We start from the raw sequence: 27,240 nt of genomic DNA, 5'->3' as shown, positions 1-27,240 counted from the left end.
AGCTGTCATTCATTGCTCAGTGATCAGCTTTTTCTGGTAGTTTATTAAAAAATGAGAACATCACAGCAAATTTCAGTTCACAGCTTTAGAGTCATATCACTGGTGTAACTGTGACAGGGCTGGCGTAGGACAGAGAGCACCCTGAACTGCAGCTACATAAAATCACTGCTGGCAATACAGCAGCCAAGTAGAGTCATTATTAGCAAACTTCAGAAACTTCTATAAAAAGATGCATTCTAGACAAACTTCAGATATCTACATGCTTTAAGTAGAGACTAAATCTGGAATTCATCAAAATTCAGAACACCAGCAGAGCATGGTAAATTTAAAGCGCTGTTCTAAGAGGCAGAAGAAATAATGTATTCTTAACCCTAAAACACTAAATTTATTCACTGCTTCAGATACAAGGGAAGTACAGCTTTAGATTATTTTAAGGCAAACCAAAACTGCTTCAAAAACAAAACCAAGAAAGTCTATCCTACTTCTGGAAATTCTTTATATATCAGCAACGAAGGAATGCAAAACAACATTAACTAGGAACAAAAACTTTTTGCCAGCATTGTCAGCTTGCTTAAAGTCACCAATAATCTGTCATTTTGAAATAAATAAATAAAGAGGCACATTAGTCATCAGTATGTCCAAAGCTATTTTGGCACCGCCAAAGAATTAAAAGAATATTGTAAAGTAAAACAGTATTACCAAATGCAAAATATGGAAAAATTAATAACAGTAAAGAGCTCAAAAAAATACTGTGGGGATTAAGTGTTGAATTTAATCTCCCAAACTAAAAAGAAAAGAGGAGGGGAGAGAAGAAACAAAGACACCATTGTGAGTGGCAACTGTTCTGTTCAGCACAAAATACTGTTGTCTTCTGTCACTATATTGAAAATAAGTGTTTGCTACCTTGATCACATTTTAAATTTTTCAAGGTAGTTGTTTCTTCCTAAATCATGAGTGGGAACTGAAACTCCAAGGTATAACATGTTTGTAAGTCAGGTTCACAGCAAACACTTCTACTAGAAAAAGAATAAGATTCAAACCACTATACACAGATACATAAAAATGTGTGTGTATACACATTTATATAAAAGCTTTTGATGACTCATTCCAGACCACTTCAGTTTTCAAGCACTTTCCCTCTTTTTAAGGTAAGCTAAAAGAAAATTTTAGTCCTTAACCATACATAAATCCTCCTCGATCACCTCGTTAAAATGTCTCAAAGGTATTTATGTGCCATCTCAAATTATTTGAAATGTTATATGCAGTATAATTACATTTACATAATCATTTAGCAAATCAAGCCCGATAATGCCTACATTTTCTCAGCATCATGGGCAGATTACCAAGTCTTCTTGGTCTACTGAAATAATTTTTAAGCTTCTTCCTTCTTTTTAAATGTGTACCACTTATTCCCACAGTGTTTGGAGATCAAATCAAGCAGTTTGAAGTACAAAAATACATAATACTACAACCAATACATGCTGTTCTATCAGCCCAAAGATTTTTGCTTTGTCTTTCTTTAGTCCCCCAGGTCTTGCCCACTTCTGGCAGTTCTCCATCTATCAAATATGCAGGAATGCAAAACAATGTTAACACATCACAGTGTCAGCCTCCCTCCAGTCTCCAGTGTGCATTTAACCATCAGCATGTGCTGCCTCGCAGTTCTGTAAAGCTGTGCTGATATTTCACATAAATTTGGAGATTTTAGTCACCTACATTTAGCATCAATTTCCATTTTCTTGGTTGCAGGGCATTTTCCTCTTAAAAATAAATCTAAAAGCTTACGATGTACCTTGTCTTATAAAACATCTCAAAGAAATAAATATTTTTAAGAATTTGACCCAGTTTCCACCATCTTACTTTTTAGCTTTGAATAGCAAAATATGGAAGCCCAAATTGCTTTTCAAGTCCTTATCTAGATCAGATACACCAGGTATCCACCAAGGAAGGAAATAAGATCAATTAACCGAAGGTCATTCTCATCTAATTTGTATGTGTGCATCCAAGTATATATTTAGATACGATTCCCAGATCTTCATTTTCATATGAAGTCAACCCAAATTTAAAAAAAAGGAAGCAGTGAACCAATTCAAGTGCTACCAAAACAAACTACTACACACCAACAACAGTTCAAAACACACACTGGTTATTCCCAGCCTGGAAAAGAAGCAATGTTGGGAGGTGGAGAAAGCTGGATAAAAAACAAAACCAGAGAGCTTTTGGTTTATAAACACAGTGTTTCAACACCAACTTTTCTGTTTATGCTCCCCACACTGCTACACTTGTCTCTTGGCATATGCTCCATCTGGCTGGGGAGATGCATCTGCTTCTTCCTGCTGCAGGCTCTCCACGTGCAGCTGAGCTCTTCGTGCTCACTCGGAGCCAGGAGCCAACAATCCCATCTCTGATCCCAGAGATGTTCCTGATTAAGGAATGTGCACTGCTCCTGTAACAGCTCTTTATTAAAATTTTGTGAAAACGCAGCGATGAAATGTATTTTAGTGCAAGAAAGCAGCTGATTACAGCAGAAGATTAAACTGGCTTGTTGACCCTGCTGAAAGCAGCAGCAGGGTCATTTACCTGCTTTGTCTGAACTCTGACAAAACCACTCTCGCACCAAACCATCACAAACATTACTCCCCATTAGAGTCAGCAAACCCCATGGTAAAATACTTAATATAAACGTTCAAATCACTTGCTGGAATTTACACCAGAGCAGTCCTTCCACAAGAATGAGGATGATTGCAATAATTATGTGCCATAGTTTAAGAGAGATTTTTTTGTACTTTCTAGTTACAATTTTTATTACAGATCATTACCTGTTTCAAGGACAGCTGTCAATATCTGGGGTATAACCTAAGCCTTATTCAGCACATTACACTACACTGAAAACAGCATTAAACTACAGAGCACAGGAGAGGCTCATTAACTGACACCCACCCAGAATTCTCCTGGGCACAGATGCCAACTGGGAAAGTAGGTCACATTTTACACAGGCTCCTAAAAATCAAATCACCTCAGTCTGATGAGGTGAGATGAGGAACATGCAAAACCCACCATGGCCAAGTGTAGGTCAAATAAACACTGTTTTACCGTATCAGTCAAGGAAAACCGAAACATGGAAAAGAAATGAAAAGCTGAGCTAAACAGGCAAGAAAAGCCATCTTCAGCCCTTGACTCCCACGAGAAGTGAGGCCAGAAGAGAGGGAACAACTGTGCAACTGCTGCTTTCTGAGGCCTTCTTGAGGGGCAGAAGGACCCAAAATGGAAGCGATACCTTGTAAATAACCTGCAATAATCTTAACATCCTGCACTAAAGAAAATATACAAGTGCCTGTTCGTCTCCTCCTTTTCCTTTGGATTTAAAAACAATGCTCAAGGTCTCAAATTGTCGTTTACATGTTAAAACATTTTGTTGACCATATGGATACAGAATTCTGATAAAACCTGAAATTCTTCCCATTTTACTCTGCAGAAGTACTTCTTTCTTCAGGAAAAATAATTACTTGTCAAGAATAATCTGTTACAGAAAAGAAGTCCATGAACACTAAAGCATCAAATGCTTTAACACCTACAGCAAGTCCTTCAAATCATAGACAGCACTTCAGTGTAACAATCTGCAACTGTGCCATTATGGGTTTGTAAAACTAAATACATGATCCCAGTATTTCAAGAATTTAAAGCACACACTGAATAAAAATGTCACTCTTTTCAATATCTCTATGTGGTCCACCTATGCTGTACAAGAGCACTACCTTACACTCCAGTAACCTCATAAAAGAATAGGTATAGGACAGCAACAGATCATTCCCATCTACAATAACATGTTCAGTGAAAGACCTAAGTGCATGCATCAAAAAAAAATTCTAATATTCATTTAAGATGCCAGTGCTCTTCCTCCCACTATGTTTTCACAAACATTCCAGCAGCAACAGAAGACACCAAGCTCTGGGCATATAAAAGCAATTCCTATGCCAAAACCGAGCAGGAGACAACTACAAGGGGAAGATGTCTCATCGATTTCACTTAATAATTTACAACATTGCCATCTACGCAGTACTGAAAATAAGTACCAGCAGATTTGCTCCCTCCCTTACCCAGCTTCTGAGCTGTGTGGAATTACCTTTCCTTCTAGCACAGGAAAACCCACCCTCCTGTCATGCACATCAGGACCACAGTGGGTCCAGAATAGTTCCATGGTGAGCCTATGTCACAATAAATGTCATTTATCACATTCAAGGAGGTAAGTGAATTACTAAACTAAGATCTATACATTAGGTATAACTCCATAAAATGGAATTACTTATTATAATTCAGTTTAGTATGAATTTGACAGATTTTAGGCTTTCTTTTTAAGTAATTTTCATTTGTTAAAATAGAATTTCAGTGTATTTACAAGAAAGAGAAGCTATTTTACATTGTTGTTTCTGCATGTTTCCAAAACGCTGGTGATGTAACTAAACATCTATCACACTCCAAGCACCCATCAATCCAGAAAGAAAAAACCTGAAAATATTTCACAACCAGACTAAAGAGCACACAGGGCTAATCTGAAGAGATAGGAAGATGCATTCCTAAATTACACTGTATTTGAAAAAAGGGAATAAAGTCCCAAATCCCACACTAGTATAAAAGAGTAAACCCGGAGAGGAAAATTAGAAAGAATCTGCAGATGGGTCCTTGCGTGCTCCCTCAGAGCACATCTGCCCTTGGGTACTAAGTACACTTTTAATGTACTTGTCAGGGGTGAAACACTTGACCCTGGTCAAAAAACCCCACCAAAAAGAAGAACCCAAATAAAGCAGCCTTGCAGAGAATTATTCTGGAAGAGGTCCTTAGTTCTCGTGATGTGAAGAGGCACCATTACCATGAGTCACAACACAAAGAGGCCCTGCATGCAGAACAAAACCCAGCTGAACTTTCATCCCTGTCTCAAATTCACGTCTGTCACAATCAAAAGCTCATTCTGCAGGAATTAGGTTTTCCCTTCCTCTCCAGTGGCTATCCCTTATTTATGCTAATCCAGTGACTAAGCCTTCAACTCTTCATGGCTTGCATTATCCCTCCCTTTAGAACCCAATGCTGAAGACAGAAGTTGGGGAGGGTTTTTTTCTGATCATAAAAGACAGTTGACAAATTAGCAGAGAATCTTCTCAGAAAGAAATATAAAGCATTTGTCCGTATCTCAGTTTTGTCAATCTGATTTTTTGCTTGCAGACTCATGTACAAGATCAGCTAGTACCATCCCTGTACTCTGATCCCTTTGGCAATAGGCTCTTCAGCTATTCAAGGCTAATCATTATTCTGAAATCATTCCTAAAAAGCAAGGCATTTGTTCAGAAGACAACTTCAGAATTTAAATTAAACCCTTAAGTCAGCCACCTGTTTTGGTCTATTTACAGGACTACTGGAGACATGCTCTGAACTGCAGTTACAGTACATCAAGGCTCCAATTGCCAAGAAAATCCTTGAATTCTACTGCACCTAATTTAGAAATTATGTACTGAAAAGAGTTTCTATTTAAAGCTCAAGCATTATAAAAGTAGATGAAACCAATACCTTGGAGTAAATATATTCATGTTATTCTATTACTGCAGAAACTGCAGTCATTCTGCTACTATTTTAATTGACAGTCACTGGACAACAAATTTAATTAAGTTTGTTTATTCCACAGATTCTCTTTTTTTGGCTTTTTTTTTTTTTTTTTTTTTTGCTGAACAAGGGGCAGCAGAGGCAGTGGCTGATTTGATCCATGTTCAAGATATGACTGGTAAAGTGGCTACTACCTCAGAGAAGAAAAAGGGCCAACTGTAATTGTCTGTTCGGCTGAGGGCACTCTTCTGACCTTCCTCTCCCACTCAGTCGATTTTTTCTCCCCATTAAAACCCTGAACATTTCTCCCCCTCCTTCCCTAGAAAAACAACAATTTTTCACACCTCTATTTCCATTGCCAAATGTAATTTAAATCAAACATGCTTCCCAGAAACTGGCAGGGGGTGGAGGGCAGATGGGAAAACAACATGGCTGTAAAGTTATTCCCTTAGAGAAACCAGACTAAAAGCAGTAGTTTACATTTTGTAACACGGTATTAAATAACTTTAAAACATTTGGTTAAAATGTCTTAAAATACTCTACGTTGCTCTATATTTTAAATATTAAGGAGATAAGAAGACTGACGTGTCTTTTCAAATTGTTACCTCAACGATATCTGAGTTGGTTCTGCTTTCATGGGGCTCGTTGTATTCTGTGTATTTTAGTAGAACTTTGTCCATGTCAGTGCTGGCATACTGAAAGAGTTTGTTAGAGCTGTTAAAAATGATGAGTGCTATTTCACAGTCACAGAGCACACTCAACTCATAGGCCTTCTTCATTAATCCAAACTTCCTCTTTGTAAAGGTGACCTAGAGAAGAAAGAATAATGATTTGTTTTTTTAAAACACATGACATGGATTTGAAGGAAAGTAATCAAGGAATACACCAATTGAGCCTACACTATTTATTCCTACTCTAATACGCAGATTAAACACAAGAACTACCTATACTTTCTGGTCCCAGTGCTCTCTCTCTCTATTAGACTAAGTTAAAACAGTTACACACCCCCAACTCTTCCACTGGTAAATAACCACCAAGAAGAGTTAAATTTTAGTTAGAGTTTTAGTTAGAATAAGATAATTTAGCTTTATTTCCACTGTTCAACAGATTTTGACTTTCCAGGTATCACAGTATTTTCTTCTGTGGTACTTACAACTGTAATTCTAATAAAATCAAAGAAAACAGAACAATCAATGGAAGTAACACTGTTACTATGCACTATGATTTCTAATTATGCAAAGTTATGAGATATTGCTATTTCGTTGCTATTAAGTCATCTAATCAGATTCGCTTATAATTTGACTTGTTTTCTGCCACTTGGAAACATCACAAACAATTGTTCTGTCAAGTTAGAACTGCTGTGGGGAAACAAACCCATTACAGACCATCACACAGGAGCACTTGCTCATTGGGGAAGGAGGAAACAGTTGAAAAAGTTACCATCACTTATGACCCAAAAAAAAAAAATTTAAAAAAATTATTCCTTTCACAAGACAGCAGCTAAGGATATGGAAGTGTCAATGTATTTGACAACCCCCTATTACAATTCCAAGCATAAGCCTCTGTGACAGGTGAGTGATCCACATGCCCCATGTTCCACAGACAAGAGTCAAGAAGTTTTTGCAAAACAGGAATAAAGTAAGACACAATAAACAGCCAAACCTGTTTTCTGGATTTCTATAGTTTAATTAACAAGCTGCACATCAAGTTTTGGAAAACAGATGGGAAACTTCTTCCTTGCACACACACCTGAAGGCTTTTTTCTACAGAGATGATTATCTTGAACATGTTACCTTTTTAATACTATCAATAACACAAAATATATCCTATTCTTCCCACCACATAAGCAGTCTCAGAGGATGCACAGATACAGCTGTTGTTCTTCTGACACTTAAAAGGTTATTTCCTGAGTATGAGCAGGGATAGAGAGGTACCACTGGTTAGTGTTTGTCAGGAAAAAGAGATCATAAACAAGATGTGTGTGTGCTGTGTCACCTGGAGAAGTCCTCCAAAAAAAGAATGGCTTACTGCCACTGAGGACCAATAGGATCCTGGACAAGGGCTCTTAATTTCTTTACTGAAACTTGATCTTTCTCACCTCTTGTAAGGCTGCTTCACTTGTGAGATTCTCAGCTGGCATCAACTTCTCACTTGGTGCTTGAACAGTGCTTAGCACAAACCCCTCTACCACAGCACTCCAAGCTCATTAATGCACACAGATTATTTTAAACTTGGTTTTCATTTCAGAACTTCAAAAGCAGGCTTAGTTCTGTAAATGTCTCCTTTTTTTTCCTTCCATTTAGGACCACACCAAACCCAGAAATATGTCTCTTTATTGCAGGTAAATGATTTCCCCAGCACTATTTTAATATTGCTTAGCAAAAAAAAATGGGTGAGGAGGAGACGGCAAAGGCAGCAAGACTGAGCTCCTTTGATATCTAATTTACTGCACTGGATTCTCATCAGCTTAATGAAGATAAATGTCCTACAGCTCATTCAAGCAGATAAGGCTGCTTAATTAATAATACAATGACAGTCTCATGACAATCGTAATCCCCCCCGAGGAATGGTCTATATATTCTGTTTTGAGCTCACATACAATCCCATCAGGAATGAGATGCTTCTGACAAAACAGTAGTTTTTCTTCCCACACAAGTTACAAGAACTTGCTTTGCAGGCAGAGCTCTGTCCCATTCTACTCATATTTTCAAAGAAAAACACCTAAACCTCAAAGTAAACATGCAACCAGGACATCATAGGCATGTCCGTGAGTGTCCTACTCAGCAGCTATACAGGCCATAGAAAAAATGACAGGACACAACCAAACTACACTTTCTGTTCAGCACAACAAACCCTAAATGCCCTCCTTATCTGGGTCAATGAAAAAAAATCTCGAAGTAAGTATCTTATAAATTCCCAGTGCATCGGGGCATTCTAATGTGATAAAATTCTATATACTGGCTACCAAAACCACAGGACACCAGTGGGGATAAAGGCCATCGATACCACTACATATAAAAAATAAGATTCCACTAACAAAAACTATTTAATCTCTCTAAAACATCTTAAAAACAAGATGAAGTGTGTTTTCATCTGAGTTTCCAGAGAAAAAGGACAAGGCAAACCTAATCCTGCTTTTAAGTTAGAGCTTAAATCCTCTTCCTTGTCATTAAACAGCCCAAAAAGATGCTAGCCAAAAACCTGCCAGAAAAAAACCCTAGAATTTCATCTCCCTATTTTGCTTCAGTCACAGCACTGGTGTAAGGGGTCTAAAATTTGATACAAATGCACTGATTCTCTTCCTCTCCATTGTTTCAAGCTGAACAATGGGATGGAGATTCAAAAGAAAAAAACAATTCCTCCTGAAAGAAAAAAAGCACCTCACCAAAGTCAGGATAGAAGTATAATGCTATTTGTAACTCAAGCAGAAAAAAACCAAGGTTGCCCAACTTAATCCAGATTCATTAAAAAAAAGGCATAAGGGGGATCAATTTCCACCTCTTACATGTGCATTAAGTTGTAGAGCAAGATCTGGAAAGAACTGAAGTTATTAATTCATCTACTTTTACTACGTGTACTTACAACATTTATCTACATCAAACATAAAGTCACTGGGTGATTAAAGCTGTTCAAACACAATACTTGGCTTTCTCCCAAACTCCAATAATACTTTTCTTGCTATATATAGACTTCTCAGAGTTTACATTGCTTTAAAGTGATACAGGGAGAAAAACAATCTTGATTTCACCAGCAAAACAATGGGCTCTGAGCTGATGTGTCAGCAGCAAGAGAGTCCCATAGAATTCTGACACGATCCCAACGTCAAGCTGGTGCTCAGAAGTTGAAAAAGGAAATCAAACATCAGGAAGGGAACAGAACAAAGCAGCAGGACACCACTATATAAGTCCATGTTTTGCCTGCATCCTGAAGTCCTTTGGCCACCCAAAGTAATGTAGCAGTACTTCAGAAGGTTCAGGGAGAAGTAGCAAGAAGTGTGGAACAAACTTTGCATTAAAACAACTAAGTAAGCAAGGCAGCTACAGCCTGAAAAAACTTATCTTAGGAGACAATAAGCAAATGTGGACAGACTCTAGATAGGGAATCACTGTTGCCTCTTCCATACAAGAGCTAAATAATCAGCAGAACCATGACAAAGGGTAAATAAAATGGTGTTTCTTGAAACAACAGGCAACAGACTTAGAGGAAATTCTACACAAAAGATGTTGTAAATGCTGCAACGTTATAAGGGCTCAAAGGATAACTGAACAACTTCACTGGTGGGGGTGGGGAAAACAAACAAAAAAAATCCATTAATGGTTACTAAATATACGGAAACCACATCCAGCTCAGGAAATCCCTGAGCTAAGAATAGTTAAAAGCTGGAAGAGGATTACAGGGTCGTGTAACATGTGCATCTCCAGCCCACACGTATTTGCTCATGACCATCACTGGACAAAAGACGCCGGCCCACCAGCATCTTCAGCCTCAGTCACCAGCACTGTTCTTAAAGATCTTAAGTCATTCCTGTAATAACTTGCCTTAAAAATGATAGTTTCCAGTTATCCCACTATATATTTCAGTATCCAATTAAAATTTTATTTTTTATCTCATGTAGCAATTTAGAAATTAATAGGAAACATTACTGCTAGAGTCATCAACTTCTGGTACTTTTCACGTTCACAGGGCACAAGCAGCCAAGTGAGCAGCTTTCCCCAAAACATTCATTTTGAGCACTCTTCCCTTCTAACTGACAATTTTCAATGATAGTTGTAGCAAACAGCTCTTAAAGGAAATATAAATTGATGGTTTTAAATAGAATGTTAAAAAAAATTGTTACTATATCCAAAGCACTGTAGATATTGCCCACAGCTACCTCAAACTCCTCTGTCAAAGTGTTGCAGAAAATACTTTTACTAGATCCTTCCTGAATTTCTCATCCTTTTTCTGTCTTCAGTAGAAAGTGTTCCTAGCAGTTATCAGATCAAGTGACGTGCATGTTTAAAAACACCCCTCCAATCTACTGGTAGTACAGGCTAGAGTACCGTTTAAATAGGAACAACAATTTTAAATTTGATTTAAAGTAGTAATAGTTATTACTTATAAATAATATTTTTTCCTCAAACAGTCATAAAATCACTGAGGTTTCTTATTCATATTCTGGCAAGGGCATCTGTAGATATATGAAGACAAAGCTCAGCTTTAGAACAATGAATTAGGATGAATGTATTCAAACTTTCCATTAATTTTTAAGATTACTGATGGACCTGTTCATGCGGACTCCTTGTTTCTCACCTGCCTATTCCGTTCATCCATTATTCTCGTGATCTGTATTTTCTTTCTCCCCATTTTCGCGTCTTCTTTCTTTTGCTTAGCAATCCAGAAACAAACTAATCCAAGAAAAGTCCCTCTTCAGTGTTCTAACACATGATACAGTTTTCTTTTACTTTGTCTTCAGCTTGCGAAACGGTTCCTACTTCTTCTTATAATCACCTAAAAAAAACGGATAAAAATTAATGTATAAATTACTAAAATGGAAGAATCATTAAAAACCTGTAGAGACAAAAAACACATCCACCATGAAATTTCAGTGACAAATCAAGTATTTTCATTAGTGAAGTATTATACTACACCCTCTCTTCCAGCTGAACTCCAACTGGTTTGCTGCATTCTACCTATAAACTACAGACTTAAAATGACCAATAATTTCACACACTTTCAATTGAACGCCTTAAAAATGTAATTGTCAAAGGGGTGGTGCTCATCCCCCTAAGCTTTAGGCTTTTAGTTATCTGAGGTTTCACATATTTATTAAATTTTGGTAAACTCCAATATTTTAGGGAACCTTATAAAGAAACATTTTGTGTTTCCTGTTTCTCCAGTAAAATTATCACAAAAATAACAAGAAAAGCCATGAGAATATCAAGTTTCTGTTCCTAAACCAAATTACCTCTCATTTTGTGAGACAATACTTGGGGTTCCACTGGGAAACAAGAGGGAAAAGGAAAGAGGGAATCTCTCTACTTAAAAGAGACCACAGAAAACAGTTTTGCAACAAAACTATTTCATGGTTACCAAGACACCAACGAAGACCTGAGACCTGACACAGTTCCTCTCTCTCCAATAACCCCTAAGTGCCACATCTGCCAATACCCAGTTGCAGCCCAGCACCTGTTTCGTTGTTATATTGTTCACCAAGATAAACATGCCGGAAACTTGAAAAGCTAGTGTGCCACCACATTTAACCCTGCACTGAACTGCCTGGTATTTAACAAACTTCAAAAGTATTTTCAGTAAAAAAAAATTGCTAAGCTATATTCCAGACATACTGCTTGAATTGTAGGATGATACTAGTTGAAGAAAACTGGAGAACAATTTAAACTAAATGGCTTCTAGAACATCAAGTGTATACTAGAATGTATAAACATTAAATAAGTACACCTTATTTATCTTATTACCACCTAATACTCATTCAAAGGGGCAAAACCAGCCCCAGTACTATCTGATAACCTCTCTAACTTTCCAACCCAAAACATCTTCTGAAGTTAAGCCTTGCATATTTTAATCTGGGTGTCACCATGCCATATCCTTGAGGCCATGTGTAGAAAGTGGTGCAACCACATCACAATCAGACAGTTAATGAGCAGAGACAGCAAGAGGCGATTAGTCACAGGCTACACTTCACAATACATTCAATTTACGCTGAGGAAACAGCCAGGATGTTCTTGGGAGAAAAAAAAATGGAGGTGGAGGAACATCACAAAATGAAGGGATGTCATTTTCTATTTACCTGACAGCAACAAAGGACTGCTTTAAAAAAAACAAAATGCCCAAGAGTATTTAGAAATACTATTTCATGAAATTTAAAATCAAATCAACACTTACACAGTATGATGTCCACTGGTCTAAAGGATATGCACTAAACATTGTCTATAAAGCAAAACACTTGAAAACATGCATCAACATTGCATTACTTTTGTTTTCTTCATGAAAAATAATTTCTTCCAAGGTGCTGCTAAGAAGGTAATTAACAGCCAGTGAAGACCAGATGAACTAGCCTCTATACAACCAACAGCACACAGCAAATATCTTCCACAGAAGCAACAGCTGAGTTATAGATTTATCCCATTGTTGCTCAAAAAAAAAAAAAATCTCAGCTCATGTGATGATCACACATTAAATTTAGTTCTGGAAAAATCTGGTCGCATCCCTTGAACATACCTAATCAAAGGATCTCTAACCAGCTCTTAAAATTTGTTTTCTCCTTCATGCGTGGCTTCATTTTTTTAAACCTACCATGTACTATTGAAACTGTTCTCTGCATATGGAATTACCAGAGTCCTTCCTCTGCTTTTAAAAGCGCACCCCGCCCCCATCAACACTAGTACACAGAGGTGACCACCACACAAGACCAGAGATCCATCTGGGCCAGTATTTTATCTGTGGCTACTAGCAGATATCACTAGGATGGTCAAGGAAGAACCTAGGAATAGAATAATAAAAATGTAAACCACATATTAAGTGATTTTGGGATCAGGAACTTCTGGAGTCATTCTGCCTCCTGCAAGACATATTGAAAAGCAAGTCTATGCAGTGAATAAAATAAGGAACTCGAGGGAGAAGAGGGAGAGAGGAAGATAAATACAATGTGAGATTATGCAATATATATACTTAAGGATACAAAATAAGAGAGGCACAAATGTTTTGTATGAGCTAATGGAAGGCACAGTAGCAGGAAAACACTCTTATCTGCTCTATGTACCATCACACAAAGGGAAATGGGAAACGGTAATTTTCACCATCATTTTGTTACAGCTTTGGGGTGTTGTTTCAGGTCTTTTACAGTGTGTATGATCTATTAAGCATACATGCTTCAAGCTATTTCCCATTTATGACAATTCACTGTTTCCGCTCATCTCAGGTCTGACTTTCTTCAGCCTTAAACACTTGTATCACTTAGAAACTCCCAATTCCTATTTGCATGCGTGTCCAGCCCGGGTCCAGGCTGTCCTCCCTCTCCCACAGGTTGCTATGGACACCAGAACATGGCTTGGAATCGCATTTGCCAAAGGCGGCCCTGCTCCGAGATGCGGCATCTCTGTCATTCTGAAGTCACACACAAGGTGATTTTCAAGGCTAAGAATTGAAACAGAAGTTTGGCTTGAGCTCAGGGCAGAAAGGACCCTTACACAGCTGCAAATCAGAGAAAACTGTTCAGTAAAAAGGGACTTCTCATGCATGCTCAGAACATCCCAATGGGAAGTTATTGCCAGTGACAAAGGCATGATACATTTCTCATGGGAAGAACGACTTTTCCTTTTACTCATCCTTGATCACATTACAGTTGTGGTTTTATTTTCTATCCTGACTAGCAACAAAGTTATGCAAGATAAGATATAAGACTGGGTCCACTACAGGGTTATATCAGAAATGTAACTAGCACAGTTTTCATTTTGCTAAATCATAGTTACACTGCAAACACACATCAGGCAAAACTCTTAATTCACAAAGCCATTTCATCTAGATTATCAACACACTTTTGCCCAAATAAAGGAAAACTTGCAGATATACATATGAAGATCAACCCACATTTATATCTGAGAGTAAATATGAAACTAACATGAAGTAACCTTGATGAAGGTAAAGTTCTACTTCCTTAAGTTACAGAATCCAATCACAGCCACCAAAGCTGCTTCGCACTAGTTGCATGGGCACACAGAAGCAAAAGCTAGTTTGTCTTAAAGAAGGATTTCAGGCATCTATTAAACAAAATAATTAGAGAAAGAAGAGAAAAAGAAGGAATAAATCCCACATGCTTCATGGTGAACTTCAAACAGAAAATAATGTCAGCTTGCAATAAAAGCAAGAAAAATTACATTTGTAGTTGTCCAAGTAATAGCCTCTCTTACTGTTTAAAAGTAAACAATTCCAAATTTTCTGGATTTATTCCCTTCCCCAAAACATGTGAAAACAGCACACTAATTACTGACAGACAACAGAACCACATGCAGAAACATACCCTCACAACTGCACATCTTCAGGAGCTCATCTGAGTTTGTTGTCAAGAATGCTTTCAGTTTCACAGATTGTTGGGAGAGATGTAACTTTAAAGCAAGGAAACTGTATTTGACCTATTTAAAAAGATTCTTTCAAGGGTTCAGTGGAAACACATTATATCTGTGCAAAACTGCACAAGGTCTGGAAGCCTCCTGGCAGAACAGGTTAGGAAAAACTGTGTCAGAATCATACTCCTTCCATTTAATTTCCTTTTATTTCCCTCTGACTGTTTTCTTGAAACTTCCATTTCACCACCATGGTTACAGGTTACATCTGACAGTCCCCGTCTCCTCACGGCTCATTTACTGCAATGCACACAAAGGAATGAGCTTCCTGACGTCAGATAATTTGCATGAAAACACAGATCTGCAGAGATGCATCTTACACAAGCCTTGGCTATGGCTTACCAAATAGCAGAGAGTAATTTTTACTAAACCAAGATTAATAGGTCTTCTTCTAGTCTTGAAGGAGCCTGTGCAGATATTTTTGTATATTTGGCCCCTAAGCATGAGCTGATGGGCACAGACTGATCACGGCTGAACTGCACAGTTGCTGGTTATTCTGCCACTTTGCACTCTCAAGAGCAGAATATAAAAATTCCCATTCACAGCAACATGGAGATGAGCCCCACCACATGTCAGCTGTTGTACACCAACAAGGCAGATACCACAGAGTATCTCACTTTTTCACAGCACTAATAATGGACATATGTCAGTGTCCTCTCTCCCTGCCCCACAACGCTAAGTAGAAGTAGCTACAAAAAAAAAAAAAAAAAAAAAAAGGAGTCAAAAAATGTCTTCACCAAAATAATTCATCTAAAGGTTAAAGGGCTGTGTGGAGCAAGGTCAAACATGATTCTCAGACTCCATTTTACTGCCCAAGAGAGAGAGATGATTTTCTTCTTCAGAACCTCAAAGAGATGCAAACCCATATAAAGTATACAACTGAAAACACCTTTTTTTCTAAGTCTCAAACTAATTATACAAAAAATACATTCACTCAGATATGATTGCACTGACACATGTTGAGATCCATGAGATGTCATCACTGTGCTCTAAGACATTCCACCAGCCCTGCTCCAGAACTCGTTGCTACCACTTGTAACCTAAATTAGAAAATTAAAATTTCCAGCAAAGGGATTTTACATATCTTTATGTCTGCACTTAACAGAAACCACACTCAGATCCTTGCTGGGGTTTTTGCAGAGGTGCACAAAACCAGTAACAAAGCAGTTTCCTCCGGCCACATTTCTATAGCCCTGTCACCATACATTGCTGTAAGTAATGTCAGATATAATTGTTAAACGATCATACGGCTCTCCTTCCAAAACAAGGGTACATGCTGTCATTTCTCTCTCCCTACTTGCTGCACCATAATCTTAGGAAATAAATCTTTTTTCCATCCTCAGTTTAGAAGCTATTCTTCTGTATCCAAGCAGAGCCTCACAGTAAATGAGAGTGCCCTCACAGCTTCAAGGTCCTCAGCCACCAACTGATACACAAGCATTGTTATAAAACAATAATACAACTCTTAGCCAAAATTTTTTTTTTTTTTTTTTTTAAGTGGGACAATGTAAAAAACAGGAAGCCATAAACAATTCTTTATTGATATTCTGGTTTTATGCATCATAAAACACTTGTTTCTTTCAGCTGGGAAGAACAACGCACATCTTTGGTACAAGACAATTTGAATAAACTGTACTTTTAAGATTTGTGGAGTTTTGCAACCAAACATGGTCCTCAGTTTCCACACTAACATCAAACCTATTTTTGAGCTTCTAGTTTGTAAGTAACAGAGCTTTTCAAATTATGTTTTAAAGGCATATTAGAAAAGATTACAAAGTGTATTTGAAAAATATCCTTACTGAAGAACTACACCTTCCAAGTGCTACTTAAATCTACTGTTGCACAAAAAGGCCTTTTCTGCCATTCTCCTCCATGTACTCAGTCCTGCCTAAGATGAAGTGAAAGAACTCCATTTTCTTTCACATAGAACTACAGAAATCTTAGTTCGTTTTTCATACAGTTCAGATTCAAATGCCTGTTTTAAAACCAAGTTTTATTACTCCTAGACTGCACTTTTCTAAGTTACATTTTCCTGAGCTGACGAACCAGTTTTCCAGAACTATCAGCATCAACTATGACAGCGCATGCACTCCTACATAACGTGGCAAATGTGGCCTTGCCCAGGATCAGGGACAGCCAGGGATTCTGCTCTGGTTAGTTACTTTCAATTAAATGGGTTAAATTTTTAATAATACTCAATACTCTAACTATAAATTTTTCTTTCAGTCCAAAAAAATCTGTATCATCCTATTCTGAGCATTTATAATTTATACTCCCTAGAACTGAAACAGCCATTATCAAGCTGTTTAAGCATACACATTTACTACATATTTTCAAGTAACATAAAATTCTATTTCATTATTCCCATCCATAAATTTGATGCTTTCTAAAATAGTTTTCCTTGCATTCTCAAACCATGTAAGAACACAGAAAGCAACATCTGGAAACTGCTGAGCTAACAGTGGAGAAAGGCCACAGAAAGAGAACTTAACTTTCAATATTGGATTAAAATTCAATTTTAGATACAAGCAGAATATAAAATACTAAGTAATCACAAGAATCCTGCTGCCAGACTTCTACAAACAGATTAAGAAAATAACTGCATGACTGAATAGCTGTCTGGAAAACACGCTCCAGAGAGTTTCTCAAGAAACTTGTTCCTAATTTATCATGTAATTTGTTGAAAGAAGTGACTTCTCCATGGTATACAAAAATAGCCACAAACAAAGATGATTCGGGACACTTTGTTAACAAAATAAAACCCAGTATTTAAAAGCTGAGGCCAACAGGACTGATTTCCTAGTGAATGAACCAGAGCTTTTAAAACAATGTCAGTTTGATCACAATTTTAAAACTTTTGATCAGATAAATTCTCCCTTTTTTTTTTTCATTTACATCTGTTGAAAAATTAATGAATAAATGCAGAAATCTAAACTGAAGTTTGGATATGATTGCTCCATAACCAAATAAAAGAGCATTTGCAGGTATTTAATTAGTGTAAAACTGATGTTTCACAACTTTCACAATGACAAGCTCAAAGTGCAACTAAAAGCATTTAAACCCAGGTTTTAACACATAGACATCTGTGCATTATAAGCTACAGAAGGAAGGTTTCTTTCCTGAAGCAAAATATACATATAAAACACATTAAATGTTTTTCAAGATTAAAAGCATTTGCCTCATTCTTATCAGGAATTTGTAATGGCTGGGGAACTTAACTACCACACGGCCAAGAAACGGCACAGAGCCACGCTTGTTTTACTACACCTCCTCTCAGGCTCAAATGAAGGGAGCCACCAGACGAACCTTCCAAAATGCTGATAAGAACACGTCTGCCAGAGATGGCTTTAAATTATACACCATTGGACCTACAACAAAAAGCTGCCACAAAACAGCTCTCCTTTGTTACCGGAGACAAAACCCTGTGAAATGTATTTTTTATATTCACCTTGGGATGGGGATCACCAAAACCTTGCTGCTGTTCTCAGCAGGGAAAATAAATTCCTTTCTTTAAAGGCAGCCTAATAACAACTGGGTAAGAGTCAGCTGAACAGACATCTTCATATGCACTGGTGATAAACTAAACAACAAACAACTAATAGTGTGATCAATTAAAAGGTTCATTTTCATATTTTTCTTCATCTTACAATAAGAGAGCATAAAATACATATACAGGACTGTTCAGTTTCCTATTAATATATTTACCAATCAGGATGGAACTTTCTGGTTTTGCAACATCTTAATACTTCATTCATCTTCTTCAGGCTCACTGATGCATCTTTAGATAACACTTAACATACCGTTAAAGTCATGGCTTTAAGAAAAAATATTATCATTGCAAAATCTTTTTCCAGAAGTCTTCGTATTTCATCAGTTACAACAGTGACACTCAAGCTTTAATTACTGCTACCTTGGCTCATTACTTCTCCCATCTCAACTTAACTTTATCAATAGATCAGAGAATACAGATAATCTTATTTTGCATAGCAACATGCAATTGGCAAAGGTGTAGCTCATTATCGCAGAGTTCTCACAATAGCTCTGCCTAACTTGTCACATCTCTGTTTACCTCTATGGAAATCAGCAGAGCACATGGAGCATTTGCCATCCCCAGACCACAGACAGAAGATATTTCACAGTTACCAGAACAGAATTCAGCTGGAAAGTCCTAAATTCACCTGGTGAGATTTCTGTGAAATTCTAGACAAGAAATTCTGATGCCAAGCAGCATCACTTTTGTTTTGGATATGTGGTCACTCATAGTTTTCATCCCTTTATAGATAATTAAGTTTAAAGGCTTTCTCAGTTCCTTTTTTTTAACATGGTGATGCCAGGCTGAGTTCAGGGGGAGAAGCATTTTAAACACAAACAACAATATGTCAAAGTAAACTTAAATTCAGGTTCCTGGCATTTCTATATGGACATCCTTATCCATACAGAGCACTGTTCTTCTTTTTGTCTCTGAGAACATAATTTAAGTAGATTATCCTTTCTGAGGAGTACTGAAGCTTTTTGTGTGCATGTTTTGGAGAGGGAACACTATTTTACAATCACTTAGAATCTCAATCAGTAACCTACATGTAAAGAACAGAACATTCATAAACCAAAACTAGACAAAAATATCCATCTGTATAAGTTTTGACTTACCATAACTACATCTTACAGCTAGATTATTTTGCAGAAAATATAAACACCCAAAAGCAACATCAGAAAAGCACAAATACAACGTACTACTTTTACACACAGTTCAAAATTAGACAAGGTGCCAACTGAGCTAAATCAAGGAGCATCCTGACATTAGATTTAAAATGTATAGAAATGAGAGACAGGTAGAAAAAAATACTCAGAACACAGCACATACTGTAGGGTGCTGTTCTGGGATCTATTAATCTTATCCTTCAAATAGCCTCTTTAGAACTACGTTCAAATTCTGCAGGCCGCACTTCGCTTTCCTTGTAGCAAATGCCAAAGCAGCAATTCTACAGTCAGGTAAAGCAGTGCCTGTGCTCAGTATATTCAAACTGACTGGTGTATAACTGGTACAGTTTCCCAAGCTGAGAGCAGAAAACCACAGCAGATTTATCCCTAGGAGAGACATAAATAAAAGGCATTTGCGTCTGTCTTTTACTTTCTCCTACGGAAAAAAAAAAACGAGAACGTAAATTATGAGGTAATCTTACTTAACACAGTTTACCTAACGTAGAAAATTGTACCACTATGGTACTTCAGCAAACTGATTTTTTGGATTTGCAGCAAGAGTTCTAAAACTCCATGAAGTTCTGCACACTTACTAGTGAGTAAACTTCTAGTAATTCTTTACTTTTTACAAAGAGGGACGCTGTCCCCTGTGCCTTTGAAGTGCAAACTGTTGAGGTAATATAATAAACAGCCGCAGGACAGCAACTTCAACGCATGTTCCTGAACAAACATTACAGCAATCAAAAACATTTACAGCTGACTTCAGGAATGTAATGGGATACAAAGGCAGCCACAGTGTTCTACGGTTTTGCTTATACCTTATCCTACAGAGAGCTTCCTCAAGTCAGGCTTCAAACCTAACAATGCCAGATTTTAATGAAGTTCTCAGCAAGGGACAAATGTGAAGGGATGAGAGAATGGAAAATAGAAGGATTATAAACAAGATTCTTCCTTGCACATTGTGCCCTTGCAAGATGGGTTCTGGCTTCCAAGTTTGGCTTCAGTCAACAGTCGCTTTGTGACGCAGAGCACTGTATGCTCCCGTTTTGTACTTGGGAAACATCTTCCCAAGGTTTGGCTCATCCTCAGTTATCTGCCTCTTCCTGATGTCATAGATCAGCTTTTCTGCATGCTCTGCACAAGCCACAGGCTCCAAGCTTCTTGCACAACTCACATATGTGTTGGGTTTTTGTTAGGGTTTTTTTTTACCTACTGTGACAGGCAGTCCCTACACCATTTCTCAACAACTACACACTTCCAGTCTTCCAGAGGATTCCATGTGACACCACCACCCCCCCCCCCCCCTTAAAGGGAATAGGACAGGAAACCCAAGAACAAATACAAGAGAGAACACACATCAATGATCTATAAGAAGCTTTAAATCACTGAACAATTATCCAGAAAGCTTTCTTGATAATTTATTCGATGTCTGATTAAATGACAGCATGCAGTCATATTGTTGAAGTGCAACAATTATAAACCAGACAGACACGACAACATAATGCTTCAAGCAGCCTGCATGCCTCAGAAAGACACTCAGCAAACCATAAAGACGCCTACGTGTTTCTAACAAAGATTAGTGGCAAGTTTCTTACTCTGTGGCTGCCACAGCCTTTGTTCAAACTCAAATCTCTGCTTTTAAAATTCAGATACACCACCAGTTCAAACTCCTAAATAAAAATTTTAAAAGCTATACCAAGTATACACTATATACTTAGTATTTCTAAGCTATTAAAACCACATTTCAAAGGATTATTCCCATCTCTGCATTGTTTTAAGCAAAGTCCTATCATATTTAAATAAAATAAACCACAATTGCTGTTGGTGGGGGAGCTACAGCAGATCACAGAGTAGGTCCTCTCCAGACATGCATGGAGACAGTTTCTTTGTAATCTAAACATTTCAGAATCCAAGGCAGACAGGTAGCAAATAATAAAATAACATGTAAGTGAGATGAATCCACTCAGCTATGCCTCAGCTGTGACAATCTGCAGAAGGAGTACCTGCAGGCAGAACTTAGGCAACATCAAAGAACTGAGGAAAATGGTGCTGGGCACCACAGTCAAGAAACTGTCTGACTCCCACGACCTCTCCAATGTCAGCAGCCACTTTTAAAAGCAACCCAGAATGAAATTCCTTACAGTCCAAAATATTTTATCGATCCAGGTACAAGTACTTCATCTTAACGGTGTTACTGCCCTCCATCTGGATGTCCATATTTTTAAAATCAATCACAAGCTAAGACTGTCCAAATCAAGTACAGGGCAAGCCATTAAAACTAGAAGTTTAGTACATTAGGATCCATACCCCAATACCTAAACTTACTGTGGTAAATTCTGTTTTTATCAAGAAAAGCAGCAAGAATATTATTCAAAATTATTCTGCTTCTGCATATAAATATTTTTCTTTTTCGGCAGGTGATGCCCGAGAGTCTGGGCACTCATATGTCATTAACATTAACCCAGCCACCCGGATTCTCTTGTAAAAATGTCACCTAAACTAGACCGATAATAGAACATTGACTCTTCAGGTAAAACCTAGTCTCTAAATATAAGCTGTTCTCTGAATAGAAATGTAATTCTAAAACTAACTTTGAAACTATCATTGCCTTAGCAAGAAACTAGCACACACAGTTAATATGGTTTAGTTGATAAGTTGAAATTCAGGATGCTACAGTAACCCTATTACTTGTTATACCTGCAAGACAGGTGAAATAATTAAGTTTTACCATTTGCTCTTTCTTGCAGATTGCTGCAAATGGAAAAATTAAGTTGTTTGACCCTAAGTAACATTACTGCTTCACAGCAAAGCTATGTGATTCAAGTGGTAGATAGCAACATGTATTCAAATATCTCATTCAACAGCTCCTGGAGTGAAATATTCCACGACTAGAAACAGAAGAGAAAATTCTCATCCATTTCTTCCCATTATTCTATTAAAAATAGAAATCGTCAAAACTTCAAAAATATCTCAATTTCTCTCTGTCAACAAACCCTTGACAAACATCTTACATGAAGAGAGCCACTAAAAAGGTGAATTAGAAGATTCAGCAGACAAAAGTTTAAGTGAATGGCCAGAAAAACTTTAATCAAGGTCCCAAGCAAGAACCGGTTAAGTGATCCACACAAATACACAAAGTCCTTCTGATAAACTACTACAATAGTAATGTATTACATCACTGAGGAGCTCAACAAGAGCAAGGAATATTGATAAAACAAAGGTATCAAAGAAATTGGATCTTAATGTATTTGAAAGGCAGCTGGGCTATTTTCACAACTGCATTAAGTAGCCACAAATCTGAAGCAGAAGCTCAGGCAGTTTCAGATTATTGTAGACTCCCCTTACTGAAAACCTCTTACATTTAAACAATTATATTCATTTACCTTTGACATGAAACATCAGATGCAAACATGAGCTGTTTGAAACTGTAAGAGAGACATCTTCATCTTCACCACTTAGTTGGCCAATGACCTGATGCAATGACTGCCTAGACCTGACAATAACCAGGGTCCATCAGGAATCAGACTATAAATATAGCTGGCCATTCAGACCTGCAATTATGCATTAAAAATGAGAAACCAGAAACTGCCAGAAACACCAAGAAGCAGCCCTGAAACCATGTCAGAAGAGAAGACCGCATGATCTCTTGCACTATTAGACGGTCAGAGTGGACATCTCAGCATTTAATTAGTGCATCAATGATTTAAACCTGCTTGGAAAATACACAAAACAGTGCATATTTCACACACACTGCTGGATCCTTTCCATCCATGCTGTCTTCTTCATCTCCAATAAAATCCTAGCTAAGAGCCCTTAGGAGCCATATTTGAGTTGTAAAGCAAATACAAAGCAGTTAGTTGTGAATGACTTCTTGAAGGTGTATCGTGGTAAGAGCAGTTGTGTTCCACCATAAAACTTGGATACTGCCTGTAGCCCTGGTAGCTGAAAGTGTGCAATGTTTAAGTTCAGACACCTCAGTCAACCAATGAGCTGGGAGAGGTGAGTTAAAGTTGGTGTTGAACTCCTTGTGTGAAGTGATAGACTTATTTAGACACAGAAACCATTTTTATTTATCTACCAGTATCACTAGAGTACACATGAAAGAATCTGCAATCTTTTCTTTTCCTTTCTCGTATGATAAGGAGTTTTGCCTTTCTGAAAATACACTTCTTTATCTAGGAAAAAAACCACTCAGGTATTAGACATTAAATGTATTTATTGAAGTGGATTCTGTATGCTAGAATCAGATGCTAACTCAATTATTTTACATTATCTCGTTTTACTCATTCTACATCAATAACCTGTGAACATGATTATATGGAGTTATATGAACAAAAAGTGAACCACAATAAATTGGCACACAGTTTATACACCGCTTTCAAGAACCTGCTGAGAAGCATTCTTGCACCTGCAAGAAATCTTAACTCCTCTTAAAAAAAACGTCATTGTTGAGTACTCTGTGCCTTCAGGACATTAAAGCATTTCTCTCTCACATGCTGACTGGAAGCCTTGCAGCAGCTGAAGCAATAAATATTGACAGCAAGCTGGCAAACAGCAGATAGCAGCGCTCTGCTCTCCAATTTCACCTGCCTCAGCGAAGACAGCCTAGAAGGGACAGCACACCCAGGGCCTCTTCAGCTCTATTATTGCTGCTCTGGCCTGTACTGAAAATATGTTGTCCCCTCCAATACTGGTGTACCTTTGAACATACCTGCTTTTCTATACCACCCTGACAACCTGAATTGCCTCATTGCAACACAGATACACAGCAACAAAGCTCTAATTCTGGCTACAAATCATGCTGCAAGAAACCTTCAGCATTCAGTTCCATCCTGTCATGCTCTTTCGTGATGCTTTGCAAATCTTGCACATGAGGCCACACATTGCTTAATAAGACCTAAACAGCCAACTCAGAGCAAACACTGGAACAGCTGTATGCCAAAATATAAGATACTCCTGACAGCCCATGAGAATTGGAATTAGTGAAGTGGGTTTTATTTAGGAAACTGTATTGATGACTGAGTTCTACTTTTCCCTCAATTCTCACCTCATATCCTCTACTTTGAGGTAGGATTACAGAAGTTGTAAGGAAATGCATTCAGACTTGCTTCAAGAAAATTGAAAACAAAACACTGTGACTACAAAAATTCTGTCTTCCCACTGGGAGAAAGGGATCTTTCCAGCAATTCACTCCCTGCATTCAGATGAACTACAGATTGCTAGTTGGTTTTTTAGCAGACTGCATCCTGCTGCCAAGTTAACAGATTTTTAAACTGAGATTTGAAACAAAGACTTCTTAGTATAACCCAGAATGTTGAGCACTGAGTTGGATCTAGTTCTTAAAACTTGATCTTATGATTTCATCTGGAGCTCATGCACTTTTACCCCTGCACCGACACACCTATGATTATGGGCTATGTTTAGATTTGTAAGAATTCACCAACATCCAGTATCATCATTTTCTCCAGCTAACAGCTTCACTGAGGATGGGGTGGAGACATCCTCCACACTACAAACATTTGCCTGCTTTCAAAGGAAGATAGGAATCAAAACAAGCTTACCCTGTACTTCTAGCAGACACCACTCTTAACATGTTACATCAACACACTTGTGGAGATTCTTCTAGCTTCTGGTAGGTTTCCTTCCTCTTTGTCTACCACTGAATGTACTTCATTTTGATGGTAATATCTGATTAACAACCTCAGCAAGCCTTTAGAGGTGGCAGGCACTCCCCTTTGTAAGCTTCACTTACCCAAAATAACACAAACCCTTTAGTATTCCACAACAGAAACAGCACCACATAAAATCTTAAGGCCACCATCACTGCACAGTTCAGGAAGAGATCTGCATGCATGAACCAGATCCCTTGCACAGGAATAACAACATTTAAAGCAGCACTGAGCTTTAGTTTAAACAGGGTAAACCAAGACTTCTGCTCTCACACCCTACTGCTGCCAAATCTTTCCATCTGTATTAGCTGCAAGATGTCAGCTTGGGCATGGAAAGGAAGACCTATTTAGCCTATTTAGTGAATCCTCTGATTCAAAAATCTCATTTCAGTCAAATGGGTGCCGTTGTCTAGGTGGAACAGAAGCCAAAATATCCTGAACGGGATAGTAACAGCCCCTTAAAATTCCCATATAGAGGTGTGATGCTCTCAAGTCTCAGTGCTTTGTTCTTTCTTGAATGGGTGCAGTTCCTTCAGAGAAAATGCTTACCATGCACAGCTGAAGAAAGAAGAGCAAGTCCTCAAAATCAGAAGTCTGGCAGAGTACAGCAGCAGAAAGAGTTAACAGTAAGTTTATCTGTAGGAAGTTTTATCTGTGACACTTTATCCAATTTGATGCCAGAACAAAGACACAGACCCGGCTTTTTAAATTTAGTAAATTCAAACAGGCATTAAAAAGAAACTGATTTTCATTCACTTTTGAGGATTTCACCTTAAGGGAAGGTCTTTCAAGGATGCAAATGATATTCTTTGGCCTTCTCAAAATTAAATCAATTAAGCACAAGACTCAGTTCTTGCAAAAAAATTATTTAGAACAGCCACGAAGAAAGAAAAGTAAATCATGAAACTGAAGTTAAGAAACATTTTTCAATAGCACTGACTAACCCACTACAAACAGGCTGCAGCTTTTGCTAGAGGTCTGAGTTTCCACTGGTGGTTCTGCAGTGTCTCAGCTCCAGGCTGCTATGGAAAAACAAAATGGGAACTCTAAAGGGAACTTGTTGTTTTCAAAAGTCATTAACTCAGGAGCTTGTGCAAGAAGATTATTGATATTTTGAAACACTTAAAAAGACCAACCATAGCTTCCAACACAACTACACCCTGTAGGGCTAGAAACAGGACCAGTACATATGCTAAGGTACATAACTGATGCTTTATGGAATAAACTTCAGTTCTCACTTTTGTTTAAGACATTTTAATGCTACTTTACTATGTGCATCCTTAAAGTACACAAAATCTACTGTGCTTCCTCACAATTTTTCTGCAAACGCAGTATCTACCAAAACTACAGAAATCAACAGAAAGTATCTTCAATCTTTAAAAGAGTTCACTGGTCCATAATGACAATGCATCTAGAATACAAAAAAAACCCCAAATCCAACCACCCATTATTCAGAAGAAAGTGCCTACACAGACTTCTCAACAGGAATAGATGGAAAAAGCTGATAGCTGGAAGAGGTACATGTTAAAATCACAGCTGGGGAAAGGTGGAAGCCTTCATTCCTCTCCTTTCACTCAAGTCTCACTGGCAGGACATGGGGCCACCCGACCTGGAAGAGCAAGGAACTCCCAAAGCATTCAGAACCCACTTGAATCTTCCAGCTTAAGGAATGCAATCATGCAAGCTTGAGACTAAGGAAATGCTTTAGCAATGTCTCGTTAGAAACATCATGTCCCACACTCAGTATTAAAGCTGCACTTTGCTGTGTAGATACAGCCCAGGACATTTCTACTCACCTGGGCCCACAGCTGCCATGCAAGAACCACACTGCTACCACACGGAAAATGGGATTGTGCAACAAAAAAGGAGACAATGAGCAAACCACCTGCCTCTGCTCAGTACAAGACATCAACCCCCCCTAAATTGTAAACCAACATCAACATCACACTTTCTGCAACAAATCAGCAGGGAAAATACTAAATTTTATTAGGATTTTGCAAAAGCAAGATTATATTCCATTAAAGAGATTATCCACTTTTTAACATTGTCTTGATAGAGGACTTACGTGTGCCACTCTTCCCTGCTTATCATCTCCCAAATGGTGTCCTGTTAAATCTGCAGAAGGCACATAAGTGACGCTTTAGCTTTTAAGCACAGATGAT

At 37.9% G+C, this 27,240-nt stretch overlaps 1 protein-coding gene across 8 annotated transcripts in view; it reads right to left on the bottom strand.

Annotated features, from left to right (window-relative positions):
• Positions 1–27,240, bottom strand: part of MEF2A (myocyte enhancer factor 2A) — an 82,729-nt gene that overhangs the window by 37,307 nt on the left and 18,182 nt on the right. For all 8 annotated transcript variants that reach the window (XM_032122476.1, XM_032122470.1, XM_032122469.1 and 5 more), the window contains 2 exons: positions 10,885–11,082; positions 6,198–6,401 (listed from right to left, as the gene is read on the bottom strand). In XM_032122476.1, the coding sequence (XP_031978367.1) occupies positions 6,198–6,401; positions 10,885–10,938 (258 nt within the window). In that variant the 5' untranslated portion in view covers positions 10,939–11,082. The remainder of the gene's footprint in view (positions 1–6,197; positions 6,402–10,884; positions 11,083–27,240) is intronic.

Source organism: Corvus moneduloides, chromosome 13 (genome assembly GCF_009650955.1).
Source record: "Corvus moneduloides isolate bCorMon1 chromosome 13, bCorMon1.pri, whole genome shotgun sequence".
Taxonomy (NCBI): Eukaryota; Metazoa; Chordata; class Aves; order Passeriformes; family Corvidae; genus Corvus; species Corvus moneduloides.
The sequence above is the reverse complement of the archived record's forward strand: the minus strand, read 5'-3'. Positions and strand labels throughout refer to the sequence as shown.